General features: G+C 46.4%; 2 protein-coding genes across 5 annotated transcripts; both read right to left on the minus strand.

Moving 5' to 3' along the window:
• On the minus strand, window positions 1-8,093 carry LOC124487468 (selectin P). Of its 4 annotated transcripts, XM_047049832.1 has the most exons (16): window positions 8,016-8,093; window positions 7,819-7,897; window positions 7,312-7,701; window positions 6,650-6,754; window positions 6,193-6,381; window positions 5,895-6,083; window positions 5,560-5,745; window positions 4,730-4,915; window positions 4,406-4,591; window positions 3,620-3,805; window positions 3,295-3,480; window positions 2,704-2,889; window positions 2,164-2,352; window positions 1,633-1,821; window positions 753-878; window positions 1-326 (listed from the first exon to the last, which is right to left on the minus strand). In XM_047049832.1, the coding sequence occupies exons 1-16, from the start codon at window positions 8,019-8,021 to the stop codon at window positions 259-261; spliced, it is 2,646 nt and encodes an 881-aa protein (XP_046905788.1). In that variant the 5' UTR covers window positions 8,022-8,093; the 3' UTR covers window positions 1-258. The 4 variants fall into 4 exon arrangements, with proteins under 4 accessions (XP_046905788.1, XP_046905790.1, XP_046905789.1 ...); XM_047049834.1 differs by lacking the exon at window positions 1,633-1,821; XM_047049833.1 differs by lacking the exon at window positions 4,730-4,915 and having other exon boundaries at window positions 10-326.
• A 109-nt stretch (window positions 8,094-8,202) lies between these two features.
• LOC124487470 (L-selectin-like) lies at window positions 8,203-11,718 on the minus strand. The gene is made up of 9 exons (XM_047049838.1): window positions 11,205-11,718; window positions 11,042-11,114; window positions 10,540-10,929; window positions 10,328-10,435; window positions 9,928-10,122; window positions 9,333-9,506; window positions 8,894-8,983; window positions 8,692-8,713; window positions 8,203-8,515 (listed from the first exon to the last, which is right to left on the minus strand). The coding sequence occupies exons 1-9, from the start codon at window positions 11,238-11,240 to the stop codon at window positions 8,431-8,433; spliced, it is 1,173 nt and encodes a 390-aa protein (XP_046905794.1). The 5' UTR covers window positions 11,241-11,718; the 3' UTR covers window positions 8,203-8,430.
• Between the last annotated feature and the right edge of the window lies 1 nt (window position 11,719).

Raw genomic sequence — 11,719 nt, forward strand, 5'->3', positions numbered from 1 at the left:
CAAGTGTAAATGAGAACGTTTATTTTCCAATCATGCATGGACCCTGAGAGAAAAGTTCAGAAGTGAGCAACTTCTATTGCAAGTCCTACCTGAGTTTTGTTCAAGAAAATTCTACAAAAACCATCACGATGTAAAAGACACCTACAGCACTTTACAGTATTCTTAACACATGGCATCGTACGGAAACAATGTTCCCCAACCAAAACAGTTTGACCAAACTGAAGAGTCCCGGGCTTCTTCTGTTGTAGCAGTGATGCTTCAGTCGTCTGGTTGAAAAGCTGGGTTTTCTCTCTCTTCAAAGGAAGAGCTGTTCATGTTGGGCTGACCTGCACGGCACAAGTCGCAAGTCAGGACACGAAAGATGGTGAAACTGTCACACATTATACAATGATAAAAATCTATGAATATGTATATATATACATATTATGTGTAAGAACACATATATGGTATATGCATATGTATATATAAGTTTCAGTTGTATAGTAAACTGTTCTAGTGTTGTGGTGTTAGTGTTGGTCCAGAGCATTGGTTCCCAACCCTGGTCCTCAGGGACCCCCTCTCCTGCATGTTTGAGATGTTTCCCTGCTCCAACACACCTGATTCAAATGAACGGGTCGTTATCCAGCTCTGCAGAAGCCTGCTTATGACCATTCATTGGAATCAGGTGTGTTGGAGCAGGGAAACATCTAAAACCTACAGGACAGGGGGTCCCTGAGGACCAGGGTTGGGAACCACTGGCCCAGAGGCCTCACCGGTCTTCCCTGTCAGGCGTTTGACCAGCAGAGCTGCTGCCACCAGCAGCAGGATCCCAGCGACCGCTCCTCCTGCCCCTGCTGCCACGTACACCAGCATCCTCCTCCCCGAGGGAGCTTCCTCCGCTGCGACACACAGCAGGAACCACCATCACCATGCAGTCGTGTCGCACAGCACACAGCAGGAACCACCATCACCATGCAGTCGTGTCGCACAGCACACAGCAGGAACCACCATCACCATGCAGTCGTGTCGCAAAGCACACATGCAGGAACCACCATCACCATGCAGTTGTATCGCACAGCACACAGCAGGAACCACCATCACCATGCAGTCGTATCGCACAGCACACAGCAGGAACCACCATCACCATGCAGTCGTGTCGCAAAGCACACATGCAGGAACCACCATCACCATGCAGTCGTGTCGCACAGCACACAGCAGGAACCACCATCACCATGCAGTCGTATCGCACAGCACACAGCAGGAACCACCATCACCATGCAGTCGTGTCGCACAGCACACAGCAGGAACCACCATCACCATGCAGTCGTACCGCACAGCACACAGCAGGAACCACCATCACCATGCAGTCGTATCGCTCAGCACACATGCAGACCCATTCAGACTAGAGCAAGGCTACACTGTTGTCATGTAAACAAGTGTGGAACGTAAACAAGATGTGAACAAGGACTAGTTAGGGGCGCGTAGCTCAGCTGCAGAGCACTTGCCTTAGAGATCAAGAGGTCCCTGGTTAAATGTCCATGTGTACATAACCTTTGATAGAAGTGTCTGAAGTGAATACATTCTCATTACTAGTTGTTACTAACTACTGTACCCCCTGTCATTACAGCAGCACTTGATGTAACAGAGACATACCGCTGCAGGTCGGCACAGGGTGACTCCAGAGCCCTCTGGAGGTACATGACAGCCCCGCCCTTCCGTTCAGAGAGTAGCCCTCTCCACAGGACAGGAGACACTCGGACCCCAAACTGAAGTTCCCCAGGGGGTGTGTACAGTTCCCGGACAGGGGTGGGGGAAGGGTCGACAGGGCCTCACACCTCACCGCTGGAGGGGGAGCAAGTGAGTCAACATCCTTACTCACCGAATGTGATTTTTTTGAGCTGTATGACAAACATGGTCGGTGTCCTGCAGGTCCTAGTGTCCTTAGACATTTACATTTAGTCATTTAGCAGACGCTCTTATCCAGGGCAACTTATAGTAGGTACAGGGACATTCTCCCCGAGGCAAGTAGGGTGAAGTGCCTTGCCCAAGGCCACAACGTCAGTTGGCACGGCCGGAAATCGAACCAACAACCTTCTGATTACTAGCCCGACTCCCTAACCACTCAGCCATTTGATCCCCAGACGTGTAATAAGTTTGTTGTTAAAAGTTGATGAGGTGCCTCACCTTCGCACAGAGGCGCCTTTTCACTCCAGAGTCCTGAGGTGTTGCAGTTAATCGAGGGAGCTCCTTGTAGCAGGAAGCCCTCATCGCAGCCAAACTGGCAGCGGGATCTGTAACTGAAGCTGGAGTAGGGATGGCTGCAGTTCCTCCAGCCGTGATGTGGCGGTGTGGCCAGCAGGGGGCAGGGGCGAGCTGTGGGTGTTGACGTGTAGGAGGGAAATTAGATCATAGGAAAAAGGTCAGATTTTCATTTCTTTTTTTACTTCAAAACTAAGATGAAAGAACAAATCCTGTGTGGAAGGGGAAGATTGTAATGCACTGGACAGGTACATAAACTAGTAAACTGATGGATCCTGATCATACTGACCACTGCTGTTATCTAAGGTTTTTTATAGCTCTATGTCTGTTATTTTATATGGAACTTGGCATCTGAAATAAAGATTTATATATATTATATAACACAAACATGTATGTGTTTGCATTTTCCCAACAGATGGTGATGTGTGACATTAAACGGTTTTCTGGGATGGGAAGATCGTTCACCTTGACAGGGGGGAACATCACTGGTCCACATGCCCAGGGAGGAGCACTCTGTTTGGGCTGTGCCGTTTAACTGGAAGCCCTCCTCACAGGAGAACACACAGTGGGAACCAAAGCTGAAGGGACCGTGGGGGTGAGAGCAGGAGGAGGATCCATGAGGGGGAACGGTTAAGGTGTCGCACGGCCGAACTGTAGGGGAGCAGAGAGAACAGGCTCTGACTCACAAGGCTGAGCTCAGATTACAGAGGCAAATTTGTGACTTGATCATGTTTTGAATTTTAAAAGGCATTGAATACTTTTTGAAATTGAAACACCACCGAATGTGTTGGTTTTGAATTCACCTCTTTAAAATTGCATTCTGAATTTATTTCAATGTTTAAAAAACTATTCTAGACGAAAAAAATAATTTGTGCAAACTGAATTTCCGAAACTTAAATTTTTGGATCAGATTTTTTTCAAATTCGGTGGTGTTTAAATTTTATTTTAAAATTCAAAACATTATGTCACTGATTTGCTTCCATATCAGACTTTGTTATCCAGAATTACTCTCAGAATTTGTACTTTTTCTAGTCGTACCAAGACTACTGGTCTCACCTTGACAAACAGGAAGTTGCTGGCTCCAGTTGCCCTGTGAAGAGCAGTGTGTGGTGTTAGATCCACTCAGAAGAAAACCCTCATCGCACGTGAAACGACAAGCGGAACCATAACTGAACGGTTTCACAGGGTCCAAACAATTCATAGAGGCACGGTGGGGAACTTTTAGGGCGTCGCACTGCACCACTGCCAAAAAAAACAACAATTTAGATATTTGAACACACAAAAACAATGCCTTTTCTTACTTTCTAATCTGTTTTAACAGTGGTAATGTTATGAGAACTTTAACCCACCACCTTAAAAGTTTGTTTCCAAAAGAACTCACCTTCACATGCAGGAGTGTGATTGGTCCATTGCCCTGCAGGCAGACAGGTGAGGGTGTGGTCTCCTGTCAGAGAGTAGCCCTCCTCACAGCTGAAGCTGCAGGTGGAGTTGAAGGAGAAGGAGGCCAGGGGGTGGACACAGCTCATGTTGCCCAGGGGGGGAGAGGAGAGGATGGGACACCTCACCACTGTGGAGGGAGTGGACAGGGGACAAGCATTTGACACAACGTGTCATGGAGGCACAAGGACCTGACAACATCCATCGGTAAGGGCTACGCGACCACCTCAGAAATATCAGTGAACAGTTAGCAGTGCAAGTTATTTTCACTACTGTAGCATCAACAACATGCTTCTCTGACTCACAAGGCTGAGTTCAGACTATGGAAGCAAATCAGTGACATAATGTTTTGAATTTAAAAGGCACTGAATACTGATTGAAATTTAAAACCCACCAAATTAGTTGGTTTTGAGTTAACCTCTTTAAAATTGAAATCTGAATTTATTTCAATGTTAAAAAAAAAATCGAGGCAAAAAAACTATTTGAATTTGAGCGATCTGAATTTCCGAACCTTTAATTTTTGGATCTGATTTTTTTTTTACATTGAAATAAATTTGTATTTCAATTTTAAAGAGGTGAATTAAAAACCAACAAATTCAATGGTGTTTAAATTTCTATTTTAAAATTCAAAACATGATGTCACTGATTTGCTTCCATATCAGACTTTGTTATCCAGAATTACTCTCAGAATTTGTACTTTTTCTAGTCGTACCAAGACTACTGGTCTCACCTTGACAAACAGGAAGTTGCTGGCTCCAGTTGCCCTGTGAAGAGCAGTGTGTGGTGTTAGATCCACTCAGAAGAAAACCCTCATCGCACGTGAAACGACAAGCGGAACCATAACTGAACGGTTTCACAGGGTCCAAACAATTCATAGAGGCACGGTGGGGAACTTTTAGGGCGTCGCACTGCACCACTGCCAAAAAAACCAACAATTTAGATATTTGAACACACAAAAACAATGCATTTTCTTACTTTCTAATCTGTTTTAACAGTGGTACTGTTATGAGAACATTAACCCACCACCTGAAAAGTTTGTTGCCATAGAACTCACCTTCACATGTAGGACTGTGATTGGTCCATTGCCCTGCAGGCAGACAGGCGAGGGTGTGGTCTCCTGTCAGAGAGTAGCCCTCCTCACAGCTGAAGCTGCAGGTGGAGGTGAAGGAGAAGGAGGCTAGGGGGTGGACACAGCTCATGTTGCCCAGGGGGGGAGAGGAGAGGATGGGACACCTCACCACTGTGGAGGGAGTGGACAGGGGACAAGCATTTGACACAACGTGTCATGAAGGCACAAGGACCTGACAACATCCATCGGTAAGGGCTACGCTACCACCTCAAAAATATCAGTAAACAGTTAGCAGTTCAAGTTATTTTCACTACTGTAGCATCAACAACATGTTTTTCATACATTAAATGATATCAAGCCCATTGCAAACAATCAACGTGACCTATTCTTTTGTCAAAGCAAAATGAATACAAAACTCTGTACACTTAGAGCAGAGAGTTTTACAATGTTGTCCCATTCCAAAACAGTGTGACCTAAAGTTACAATCACAACCATTGCCTTTGTATTGTGCCATACATCCAAGCAGTGTGTGACTCGCCATGGCAACTAGGTTCAGATAAAGTTTAGAACATTGTGTTCTGTCACAGAAGAGGAAGTTTGAGGAAAGTGACAGTTGTAGAGTATAGTGAAATGATTCAAACAACATGTCTATTTCACAAGCAGAGTATGGACACATATTTTCAGTAATTCATCCCACTAGCCATGAGGTAAATTACACTGATCACTGTTGTGTAAAAAAATTATTTAGTTGCTAAACTGTACGTTGTGAAAAACAAGCATAAGCCTACAGAAATGTTTAGTGCCATAAAACTCACCTTCACATGCAGGAGTGTGATTGGTCCATTGCCCTGCAGGCAGACAGGTAAGGGTGTGGTCTCCTGTCAGAGAGTAGCCCTCCTCACAGCTGAAGCTGCAGGTGGAGGTGAAGGAGAAGGAGGCCAGGGGGTGGACACAGCTCATGTTGCCCAGGGGGGGAGAGGAGAGGATGGGACACCTCACCACTGTGGAGGGAGTGGACAGGGGACAAGCATCGTAGATAGCCACAGTTTTTCACAGCTGTAGTAACTGCTTCGGTTTACAAGTGTCACGGAACATAATCGGTTAAGATGAACACGTGCTAACTTTGCATACAGCTGACAGGTGATGTTACCTGTACAATTGGGCACATTGTCAGTCCACAGGCCTGTGTGGTCACACTGAATCTTCTCAGGCCCTTTGAGCTCAAAGCCCTCATCACAGCTGACCTCGCATGTCGAGTTGTAGCTGTTCAGGGCTATAGGGTTGCTGCAGTTCATACTTCCACCACTGGGGGCACTGTTTAAGGTCAGACACTGGTGAACTAAAAGGGAAGTATCATCAGATGACATCATATTTGGAACCATTGCGTTTCTCACCTGATATGATGCACAGACCTATATTAAATGGGAAAAACGTTGGTACTTTTATACCTTGGCATTTAGGGGCAGGGTTGTCCCAGTTTCCAGAGGCTTGGCAGGTCAGGAGTGGTTCTCCCGCTAGCTGGTAACCCCTGGAGCAGCTGAACTGACAGGTTGAGTTGAACCGGAAGGTTCCATAGGCGTGGTCACACACAACAGACCCCTGCTCTGGATCCTCAACAGGCTCGCATGCAACGGCAGCTGGAGAGGGAGAGGGAGAGGGAGAGGGAGAGGGAGAGGGAGAGGGAGAGGGAGAGGGAGAGGGAGAGGGAGAGGGAGAGGGAGAGGGAGAGGGAGAGGGAGAGGGAGAGGGAGAGGGAGAGAGAGAGAGAGAGAGAGAGAGAGAGAGAGAGAGAGGAAACACAAAAAACGTTCTGTTTGAGCTAATGACAAATGGTGCACATACACAGTCTGTGGCCCTGTGTGGATAGGAGATGTTTTGGACCAATGGGAAGATGGCAGAGCTCACCTTCACACCTAGGGCCCAGGAAGCCAGCGGTGCAGAGGCAGGTGTAGTTTCCTATGGTCTCCACACACACCCCATGGATACTGCAGGACTGAGTGGAACAGGAAGCTACACACACACACACAGGAGTCATGCACAAACACACCAACCAAACACTACAACAGTTTATCAACCACACAGATGAGACACTCACGCAAAAGCACTGATACTCTGGATAAAAACGTTGTTTTTGTGAGTGCATTGACGCACACTCACACACACAGCCACACACACACAGCCACACACACACAGCCACACACACACAAAGCCACACAGCCACACACACACACAGCCACACACACACACACACACAGCCACACACACACAGCCACTCACACACACAGCCACACACACACAGCCACACACACACAGCCACACACACAGCCACACACACAGCCACACCCACACAGCCACACACACACACAGCCACACACACACAGCCACACACACACAGCCACACATACACACAGCCACACATACACATAGACACACCCACACAGCCACACACACACACAGCCACACACACACAGCCACACATACACACAGCCACACACACAGCCACACACACACAGCCACACACACACAGCCACACACACACACAGCCACACACAAACAGCCACACACACCTGTGTAGCAGACCGTTCCCTTCCGTTTCCTGCAGTTGTCATCGTTCCACTTGGCCGTGTCCTCTCCCCTCTTGATGTAGATCTCCACGCAGTCCTGCCCCACGCCCAGGTTATTGGGCTCCCCGTCAGCCCAGTTCTCTGCCTCGCGGCTCAGCCTGGCTCTGGTCCCCACCCAGGTCCAAACCCCCTCCAACCTCCTGATGCCCATCCAGTAATACTGGGGGTTGAACGGAAGGAGCTGGTTGAGGAAGGAGATTTCCTCCTGGTTCTGGATGGCCAGCATGTCGGTGAAGTGCTCCCTGCACCACAGACGGGCAGAGTCCCAGTTGCGCATGGGGACGGTGCTGTAGTTATACATCCACGCCTCCACGCCTCCCCTGCCGCCGGAATCTGGAGTCAGTGAGAAGACATGTGACTGACTTAGCTGAATTCGCCGACTCGCGGACTGACGTTGAATAGTTAGGTGTGGATGTCGTAAACTTTTGAGGGGCCTGTTTGACATCTTACCATGGTTGAATGCTATCAGGATCACAGCTAGCAGCCTGCAGTATTGGCTTTGTCTGAAATGGATTGAAGCCTGAGGCATCTGGAATTGTGAGCGTGTATTGAAACAAGACTTAGATTATAGAATGTACATGTCTACATATACTTCAACACACGCATGACACTTAGAAATGCAACACCTAATGTTAAAACAGTCTTACCTCCATATTGTCATTGAGTGAATAGATGAAATGGACAGATCTTATTTTATATCTCTCCGCCCAGATGAGTCAATGCTTAGTGTTGAAATGTGCAGTTCTCACTGAAATAATTGCGAAAGTACTAACGCTGGGAACAATTTGGTGTGATAAAGTAAAATTATTCGCCAGTATTTTGGGGGTATTATCAGACTTCCATGTCCATGAATGCCGGCACACACAAACAGATACCTACACACAGACACACACACACACATAAACGGACACATACACCAATCAACAAGTAGAATTCAGCATCTTTTATTAAATCTTTCCCGTACATACAGATCATCCTTAACTAGCACTAACTAAAAAATGTTTGTGTAAAGTATATATAGATTGAACAAACTTAGTAAAGTAATGGATGTGTAAAAGTGGATTAGTATTGAAACATTATGGATGTTTCAGTACGACCGTCTTCTTCTCCTGTTTGACAGGATGGTGTCACCCCCTCCTCAAGTGTTCTAGAAGGAAACAGACAGAAAGTCAGACAGAATCAAACCAAAACAATCCACCATGTGTTTTTCAACTTTGTTTTACATTTTCAGAGTGATTCATTTCCATAATGATTCATTTTCACAATGATTCATTTTCAAAATGATTCATTTTCATAATGATTCATTTTCAGAGTGATTCTTACTTTGGTTGGTTGTGTTTCTTTCCTGACAGAAAACAGCACAGTTGGAAAACTTAATTATTTCATGCTTCCGTGCTAATTTACTGAAAGAAACATCAAACTCATACACTTTGATGAAGCCTACTAATAATAAGATGCAAAACATAAGCTGAGTAACAGATTTTTTCAAAGATACCAAAATGTTATGAAAGTAGATTAGGCTTACTTTTCCTGTGACGAGTGAAACAGAAACAGATGCAACAGAAGATTGAAACGACCACTCCACCAGCCAGAGCCATTAAAACATACTCATAACCTGCAGACAAGCAAACACAGACCCCAAACCAAGACTGTACAGCATCAAACCATCAAGACATTTTGGGTATCATGTCCACTGATTATGTAACATGCAACATAATCATGTGGTGTCGTTCTGGAATGAGGTTCATGATAATGAGTCAGGTGGCTGAGCGGTTAGGGAGTCGGGCTATTAATCAGAAGGTTGCTGTTTGATTCCTGGCCATGCCAAATTACATTGTGTCCTTGAGCAAGTCACTTCACCCTACTTGCCTCGGGGGGGAATGTCCCTGTACTCACTGTAAGTCGCTTTGGATAAGAATGAACGACTAAATGTAATGTAAATGTAATAATAACGACTTAATTACTAGCACAAAACGGCCTTGGTCCGCTCCAGGCTCCCGCGCGGTCGCAGGTGACCTCCGACGACCCCAAAAGCAGGAAGCCCTGGGAGCAGCCGAAACGGCAAGCAGAACCCACGGTGCGGTTCTCCCCCGGGCAGCACAGGAACCCGTTCTCCGGCTGAGACGGAGGAGAACATGCTGGAGGAGGAAGACACACGGGCTGTCAGCTGGGGGCTGAGACCCCCCCTCCTGAGGTGGCTTGTCAAAACACTGCACCTCCCTGACAGAGATTGTGCGCTCGGGTTCGTTCAGGGGGGTACTCCCTTAGGAAGCAGATGAAGGAGTTAGGGTGACCCCCATCAGGCGGGGCTGAGGAGGGGAAATGAGAGGTGAGCAAGAATTTGTATAAGAGTGGACCTGTAGGCAAAAAGGAAACAAATCCCCCTTCTTTATCAGCTATAGCTCAATATTTACCCAGTGTGTCCCCCTTTTCACCTACAGTGCGTGTGAGTAGTATCTAAACATAGGATATCCTGCAGAAAAACACCTCAGGATTTCATGTTTGTCGGCTCATACACAGGAAGCACACTAGAACGAGAGGTTGGAACGGTTCACAGACCGAGGCGTTCGCATACAGGCTCCTCCGCGTCCCACGACCCAGAAGAGTTACACCTGATGTTCGCCGTCGCCCCCGACAACGCATAACCCTCCAAACAGATGAAGCTACAGGAGGCGTTGAAGGAAGTGTTTCCGTAGGGACCCCAGCATTCTATCCTGCCGTTCCGTGGGCTGGTTGGCTGCTCACAGGTCACGGCTGCAAAACATGAGTCTAAATGAGTCACAGGCTTCATAGTGAGAGCCTTCTGCATTCGAATACTAATTCTGATAGAATTCTAAGGAATCTAACTCCTTAGTTTCTGCAACTCCGACTTGGGGTTAAGCCAAAAAAGTGATTGTTACTTCTGTGGATGAGTTTTGAAAGAGTCTTTAAATAGATTTTCCAGCATACTTTTCCTTACCTGTTTGGCACCTGTGGTCCTCAAATCCTGGCTCACACTGACAGGTTATGTTGTTGATAGTTTCGAGGCATCTCCCTCGTTCGTTGCATGATGTTGGGTTGCATTGAGCTGTAACCGAATATTTTGTTTTTGTTATAAAACATAGTTTGGGATATAAATACAAATCTGTTAACTTCACAAGAACAGTTTAACACATGAACATTTTGTGTCACCTTTAAAGCAAGCTGGAAATTTAGCCAGAGAGCATGACTCGTCGTTCCACTTTCCCCTGTGTTTCAAAAGTTTGTTTACGTACATCTCAACGCACGATTCGTCTTTAAAGTTGTTTGGTTCATTGGGTGCCCAGGAGTTGTTCCCCACCCAGGTTCCATTGGTACCTATCCAGATCCACTTCTCAGCTGGTTTAGTGAGGCCTATCCAGTAATACGGAGCCCCGTTTCTGTTGGGCAGGGTATTCGACACGTAATTGTTCTCAGTTTGGTTCTGAATGGACACCAGGTCAGTGTGGTGGGTCTGACACCAATCCCTCGCCTGCGTCCAGTTCATCTTTGCGTTGTTGGAATGGAGTGTCCACCCCATCGCACCAGCCGACCAATATCCACCTAGGAATGTGTTTGTGATATTTATTTGAGGAACGATTGTCTAATTTCACCATCGACTGAATGACAAATGCAATTTTGTCTGCGTTTTCACACAACGAAGAACAGTACATACCCAGGGCTAGGACTGTCAACATCAACCTGACTGTCCCTGGCAGTTTCAAGACAGGGCCGTGGTTTCCCCGTATCTGTTGAACAGTAACAAAGGAAATCATACTCTGTACTTTCATAATGACATCAAACACTTTGATATAAACAGCTCGCAGCTTGTACATTACCTTGATTTCTCGTACAGCCCAGAGAATGCGCTGCATTGCTGTGTGGAACCAGGGTCAGGCTGAGGCAAGTGCAGTATGTGCTGTAAAGATAACTAGCCAGAGAATGGTTCCAGACTCATGTTCTACAACTGTTTTTCATACCTCCGATGATTCTTATCAGCAGCCAATTCACCACATAGAGTCCTCTGGGCATTTGGTGTCATGATTGACATAGAATACCTGGATGCTACCGAGTTTACTTAACCGTGATGGGAACTGGTGTGGATACACTGATTGAATGTGTAATTGTTTGTGGTAACAACTGTTGTTCTGGGAAATTGAAGCCATTTTAGGTACAGTGCAGTAGATTATTTTTTTTTTTGCTTGATTCGTTCAAATTCTATTCACAATTTTACAGCACACTTAAATCTCTCGTCGCCCCACTCACATTCTGGAATTAAGGTGCTGTTGAGCAGGGGAAGCGCTGACGCCTGAAACCAGTGTGCGCGTATGTGTGTGTGTGTGTGTGTGTGTGT

Source organism: Hypomesus transpacificus, chromosome 26 (genome assembly GCF_021917145.1).
Source record: "Hypomesus transpacificus isolate Combined female chromosome 26, fHypTra1, whole genome shotgun sequence".
Classification (NCBI taxonomy): domain Eukaryota; kingdom Metazoa; phylum Chordata; class Actinopteri; order Osmeriformes; family Osmeridae; genus Hypomesus; species Hypomesus transpacificus.

Coding starts and splice junctions, on each gene's coding strand:
- LOC124487468 (XM_047049832.1), bottom strand. Junction 1,822..2,163: donor AAAGGCGCCTCTGTGCGAAG/GTGAGGCACCTC, acceptor CTCCCCCTCCAG/CGGTGAGGTGTGAGGCCCTG. Junction 879..1,632: donor CCCTGTGCCGACCTGCAGCG/GTATGTCTCTGT, acceptor TGTGTGTCGCAG/CGGAGGAAGCTCCCTCGGGG.
- LOC124487470 (XM_047049838.1), bottom strand. CDS start 11,240: ATGCAGCGCATTCTCTGGGCTGTACGAGAAATCAAG. Junction 11,115..11,204: donor GGGCTGTACGAGAAATCAAG/GTAATGTACAAG, acceptor ACTGTTCAACAG/ATACGGGGAAACCACGGCCC. Junction 10,436..10,539: donor ATTTCCAGCTTGCTTTAAAG/GTGACACAAAAT, acceptor ATTCGGTTACAG/CTCAATGCAACCCAACATCA.